Source organism: Branchiostoma floridae, chromosome 7 (assembly GCF_000003815.2).
Source record: "Branchiostoma floridae strain S238N-H82 chromosome 7, Bfl_VNyyK, whole genome shotgun sequence".
Taxonomy (NCBI): Eukaryota; Metazoa; Chordata; class Leptocardii; order Amphioxiformes; family Branchiostomatidae; genus Branchiostoma; species Branchiostoma floridae.
Genome location: NC_049985.1, coordinates 20,519,723 through 20,526,190, shown reverse-complemented (window position 1 = coordinate 20,526,190; position 6,468 = coordinate 20,519,723). Strand labels below are relative to the sequence as shown.

The 6,468-nt window shown below is 38.1% G+C and overlaps 1 protein-coding gene across 1 annotated transcript in view; it reads left to right on the top strand.

Moving 5' to 3' along the window:
* The window catches only part of LOC118419782 (trans-3-hydroxy-L-proline dehydratase-like), an 18,830-nt gene extending 13,340 nt beyond the window's left edge, over positions 1 to 5,490 (top strand). The window contains exon 3 of the mRNA XM_035826375.1: positions 5,179 to 5,490. Coding sequence (XP_035682268.1) covers positions 5,179 to 5,391 — 213 coding nt within the window. The 3' untranslated portion in view covers positions 5,392 to 5,490. The remainder of the gene's footprint in view (positions 1 to 5,178) is intronic.
* Positions 5,491 to 6,468: the final 978 nt, after the last annotated feature.

Below are 6,468 nucleotides of genomic sequence, written 5' to 3'. Positions count from 1 at the left end.
TTTGATAAATACTGGGACTAACATCATTTTAAATATGGATGGCTGTACCTCTTTGTTTTGAGGTCCCATGAGAAAAGATCATGGAACCTCCCCACTCATTCTGCCATCTAGTTTCATCCTGATTTGTAGAATGTGTTTCCTGAAGACAAAATATATTATATGGCTTGTCTCTTAACCATGTAAAAACTTCCCTGCGTTTAATATGATTACCAAGTCCATTAGAATTATAGCTAGAAATCTGGAGTTGTACCTGAGTCATGTCTTCTATGGAGGGTCTGGTATGAAGGAGGATCTGTTGAGGGCACCAGAGGCAAAGGGGCAAGGTGGCATACTAATGAAAACAAACAAAACTAAACAAAAGTTAACAGTGGAACTCAAAGATAAAACAACATATGTATCGGGTTGGTTCGCTACATTAAACATATATGATATCAACATTTTCTCACTTGCACACACTTCTGATCTTACTAGACTTATCATATCATATTGGCGGCTTCCCACTCCTTGGTCATTATAATAATAAACAAAATTCTTAATCAATATCAATCAAATCACCATACTCACAAAATTCAGGAAAGCAGAGAGCTAACCAGGAGATGGTAGTGAAATACAAATCATAAATAAACCAAATACAAGGAGACAAATTCTACAAGAAAAACATATGGCCATCTCTGTGTGGAATCAAGAACAGCAAAATCATAATAGAATAGCAACAAAATCATATGCACTGAACTATTCCATAAACAGATAACAAAATCAACAAAATCATAACATATATTCTCAAATAAGTGAAACATTGAATAAATGAAAATTTATAGCAGAGGGCCAAGTGTTATCATTTCACTACACTGCTTGCAGGAATTTTTTACATTCATGCCCTTGCATTCACATTCCTTTCTAACACAAAAATGATATACATTATGTGTCAATAGGAAGACTTCTTTAATAAACCATTTCACATTGATTCTTCAGTTTAAACAATAGACAAGGTTCACATAAGTATCAATATACAACATACTGATGAAGCTGAGTCAGTTAAAGAGATGAGACAACATAATCATGTGGGTTTTGTCTCCTCTGCTGACAGAACAACTGGTGCAACATTCAAAGGACAAAAGGAAAGATTAAGCTATTCCGACAGTGTATCATTCAAATGATACAGGGTAATATGCAGCGATCTAAAGGGTGTGTCATTCAAATGATACAGGATAAGATACAAGAATCCCAACTGGTGCAACATTCAAAGGACAAAAGGAAAGATTAAGCTATTCCGACAGTGTATCATTTAAATGATACAGGGTAATATGCAGCGATCTAAAGGGTGTGTCATTCAAATGATACAGGATAAGATACAAGAATCCCAACTGGTGCAACATTCAAAGGACAAAAGGAAAGATTAAGCTATTCCGACAGTGTATCATTCAAATGATACAGGGTAATATGCAGCGATCTAAAGGGTGTATCATTCAAATGATACAGGATAAGATACAAGAATCCCGACTGGTGCAACATTCAAAGGACAAAAGGAAAGATTAAGCTATTCCGACAGTGTATCATGTAGATTATACAAGGTAATATACAGCGATCTTGGGGGTTTATCATTCAAATGTAGGTTTATATAGGTTAAGATACAAGAATCCTAATGGTGTAGCATTCAAGGAACAGAGGGAAAGACTAATCTATCCTGACGGTATCATTCAATGACAAGGGGTAATATATATCTTTTATTGCAAATTCATGCCCATGGGGCTAATTGCAAGTGAACAAAATCAAATACATGGAGTGATTGAAAACGGGTAAATAATTCTAAATTCTAACATACAAAGATTAACTGATTGTATGTCCATACAGAATGTCGAGTGCGATTGTAAAACCTACATTGCTATTGCGGGGTTTGACTTGAAAATGAAATGTCCCACATTTTCTATCATATATAGATTGATTCGATGATCTGAGCAGAAGGTGTGTCCTTTGTGTGTTTTTTTAGAAATGAAAAGTTTGGTGTGATGTCGGACTGTGTGTTTCTTTCAGCATCGAATCGGGGACATTCACAGATGAAATATGTTTCATTTTCGACTGCATTCGTTGTGCACTGCTTACAAATTCTTTCATGAGCAGGTAGCTTTTTATATCTTCCTTTCTCTATTTCTAATGAGTGCGAACTAATTCTTAACTTACACATTGTTGAGCGGAATTCAAAATTGCTTTGGTACAAGTAGTTTTCCATGTCGTATGCTGTTTTTAAGTTTTTGTAAAATCTAAGTTTTCCTTCGTCTACGGATAACTTGTGAAAGAAACTTTGAATGTAAATGTCAATTAGTCTTTACTCCTTTTAATATACAGGAATAGCCGTTGTCTAAGTTTACATCAACTGGGTATATACCAAGCTCTGCTCTACATACTGAGTTACTAGAACTTCTTTGTACTCCGAGAATATACAACGATCTAGAGGGTGTATCATTCAAATGACGCAGGGGAACATACATTGATCTAAAGGGTGCATCATTCAGATGATACAGGTTATCAAGATACAAGAATCCCAACTGGTGCAACATTCAAAGGGCAGAGGGAAAGACTAAGACTAAGTTGCCTCGTACACATTCCCTTCTGAATCTTTGTTTTATAATCTAAAAGTAATGACTATGTATGATATAAACAAACTACAAAGTTGTCTTTTCGTCCACAAAACAATAAACAAGTTCCTGTGTACCAAAGCAATTCTATGGCCTTTTCTATCACTACAGCACTGGACAGTGGAACAACCTAAATCAGATCCAAGTAAAAACGCCAAGTTCAAATGCCCGCAAAGTTGGAATAGTTTGAATCAAAATATCTGTTCTCCCCCTGCACGTCCTTTCATCCTTTAATTTGTTTTATCTTTTTTAAAAATTGTGCAAAAAAATAAATCAAATCAATTAAATCAAGATATCCCGACAGTATGATACAGAATAATATACAACGATCTAGAGGGTGTATCATTCAAATGATGTAGGTTAAGATATAAGAATCCTAGCATAATCCTAGCATAGGTGTAGCATTCAAAGGACATGGACCTGAACCGGACCTGAATTTTCTGTACCGGTACCCAGCCCTAATGTTTAGTGATATAGGTTGATGGATTTGTTAGTACTCAATGTAATCTGTATTTCTATTATATTTTATCTGACCTCCCTCATGACCTCAATGAAAAGCGGCCTGCTGGCCGATTTGAGCTTCTCGTGAATGAATAAAGGTTCAAACAAAAAGACAGAAGGAAAGACGAACATATGCCGAATCATTCAAATGAGAAAGGGTAATATACAGCGATCTAAAGGGTATATCATTCAATTGATACAGGTTAAAATACAAGCATCCTAAAAGTGTAACATTCAAAGGACAGAGGGAAAAACTAAGATATCCCAACAGTGCATAATTGAAATGACACAAGGCAATATACAGCAATCTAGTGGGTGAATCATTCAAATGATACAAGAATCCTGAAGGTCATATTCGTTCATATAAATTGACAGTTGTCCTCCCGTCGAAACTTTGTCATTGAAGGAGGTAATACGGATAAAACAGCGCCTTTCTACAACTGTGTCTTATAAATTGACACAGTTGTCCTCCCGCCAGTCGAAACTTTCTGTTATCAAAGGAGGTTAATATGGATGGAACAGCGCCTTTCTACAACTGTATCATATATAATAGTCTTTCCCGGGGAGTTTGTCCTTTGAATGTTGCACCAGTTGGGATTCTTGTATCTTATCCTGTATCATTTGAATGATACACCCTTTAGATCGCTGTATATTACCCTGTATCATTTGAATGATACACTGTCGGAATAGCTTAGTCTTTCCCTTTGTCCTTTGAATGTTGCACCAGTCGGGATTCTTGTATCATATCCTGTATCATTTGAATGATACACCCTTTAGATCGCTGTATATTAACCTGTATCATTTGAATGATACACTGTCGGAATAGCTTAGTCTTTCCCATGGAGTTTGTCCTTTGAATGTTTAACCAGTTGGGATTCTTGTATCTTAACCTGTATCATTTGAATGATACACCCCCTAGATCGCTGTATATTGCCCTGTATCATTTGGATGATACACTGTCGGAATAGCTTAGTCTTTCCCATGGAGTTTGTCCTTTGAATGTTGCACCAGTTGGGATTATTGTATCTTAACCTGTATCATGTGAATGATACACCCCATAGATCACTGTATGCACATTGTGTATTACCCTGTATCATTTGAATGATACAGTGTCGTCGGAATAGCTTTAAGGCTTTTCCAGAATTCTGGTTCAAATACAGTTAAGTTATATGAGGATATATATATATATATATATATATATATATATATATATATATATATATATGGTAGATCTGTGGAACTTCTTGTATATATATATATATATATATATATATATGGCAATATGACAGATAATATTCAGAGGTAAAACTTTCATTCGGTCACTTGTAGTGCAAAGTCTCGGGTCAGTTGGGATGAACCAATAAGGTTTAATAAGATAACTGATAAAACCTAGATCTGGTCTGTTGCTGTCTTAAGTGTTTTGACTGAGATACATACGATTCTCCAAACTGAGGGCACTCAATCGGTAATCACTGGTAGAGTATTGCGTGTTTTGTTTTGGGTAGTTGGTTGGATCCGGAAGTATCACATCGGTCACCTGGAAACCCCCATGCAGACCGTAAAACACGAGTTACGCTCGCCAAAATGAGTACTTAGAAGGTCAACTTTGACGAAACGAATCTCGTCTTGAACTACTTTTTGAAATCTCAACTGACCTACACACGGTTGTCTGACTCTTTTAGATCACGGGGACACATATAATAGCTCGATTTGACGTATCGCGATTGTGCTACGACTTATTGAATGGAGTCTTCTATGTACTCAAAATGGCGCGCCACAGTTCCTACGTGGCCGCCATCTTGTTTTTCCTACTAGTCCTTTGTCCGGCGTAAATATTTATTTTGAAAAACAGTTTGTGTTTGACAAGAAACTTGTATTTGTTGGCTACGGTAGTGACGGAAAAGAAAAGAGAAGGATGATACAGAGAGATAACCCAGTACCTCAATAGGAAACTTCACTATTGACCTCACTTTGAGCATGAATTATCGTTAACTAAGCAACATATAGCAGAATTTTTACCTGCGAATTTTTCGTTTGTTTACAGCACCGCCGAGGCCAGCTCGACCCGTCCAAAGCGCGGCAGTTTGCGAGCGGCCCCACGGGCTCGGTGATGACGGGCCGGCCGGTGAGAGAGACCAGGTGGGGAGAGTTCGACGCTGTGATCGTGGAAGTGGCGGGAAATGCGTACTACACCGGAACCGCAGAGTATACAGTCGAGCCGGACGACCCGCTGAAAAATGGCTTCCTTGTCAAGTGATTGTCAGCGTAATAAGGGCCACGCTGATGTTTCTGTCGATAATCCATCTTCCCATCAGCTTGTTACCTCCATGAAATGTTCGTATAACAATTTGCACTAGCATTTTGTCTGTCTGTCTGTCTGTCTGAGAACAAGAACGGCTGAATGGTGGTGTGTGACAAACCCTAAAAATGATTAGATTTTAGACCACCTTGCGTGTTTTCTTGGCACTGCAGTGAACTTCATATTTTGATATCTCGCGTTCTAGACATGCTATGGTCACAATTTTGGAGTTTAAGATCATAGTTCTTGTGGTTTGGAAGAAGCGACTTGAGTTTGAGCCCCTTAGCGGCTAGTTTTAGAATTGCAGGGACTTTTTTGTTAAAGGTTTCTGAAGAGGATGACTCCAGACAGGAATGCAGTCAAATCAGCCCAAGCGACCACCTCTTCTCAGCGACCACCTGGCCATTACGACTGCTTTTTCTCGGTCCCGAAATTTTTCCCATTAACGTAAGCATTAAGCAACCTCTTCACAACGACCACCTGGCCAACGCGACCGCGACCGCCAAAAATTGGGACCAAATCCTTGCCCATAACGACCGCGTCATTTTCAAATCCTGAGGTTTTCAATGATAACTAGCACAATTTTGTGCCGTATTCGGCCAGTTTGCGTCGGATTTTGACTACCATTACGATGTTATGTTCAAAATGGCGGTGGATGTACGTGCGTGTGCTTGCTATTTGCAAGTAAACACAACGGAAACCATTTTTAAACCATTTTAAAAACGATGCAACTGACCGAATCGACCGCTTTTGCCCGGCTTCACATGGGCCTCTTGGGCAGGTTTGACTGTACACGATATTAATCACAGCACGAAAACAACTTTTTAAGCAAAGTTTCAGAGATACGTATTAAGCCCTTAAAGGCGGAGAAATATTTTAGCGGATTTTAAGATCTATTAAAGGCATCGGAAACATACATTTGGCCTTTACGGAAGATTTCAGCGTTTGTAAATCTAACTTAATCTGTTGGGTTTCTTTACGTGAATTCTACATGTATTTTAGTGTGCCGAAAAGACAACTTAAATGTCTCAAAAA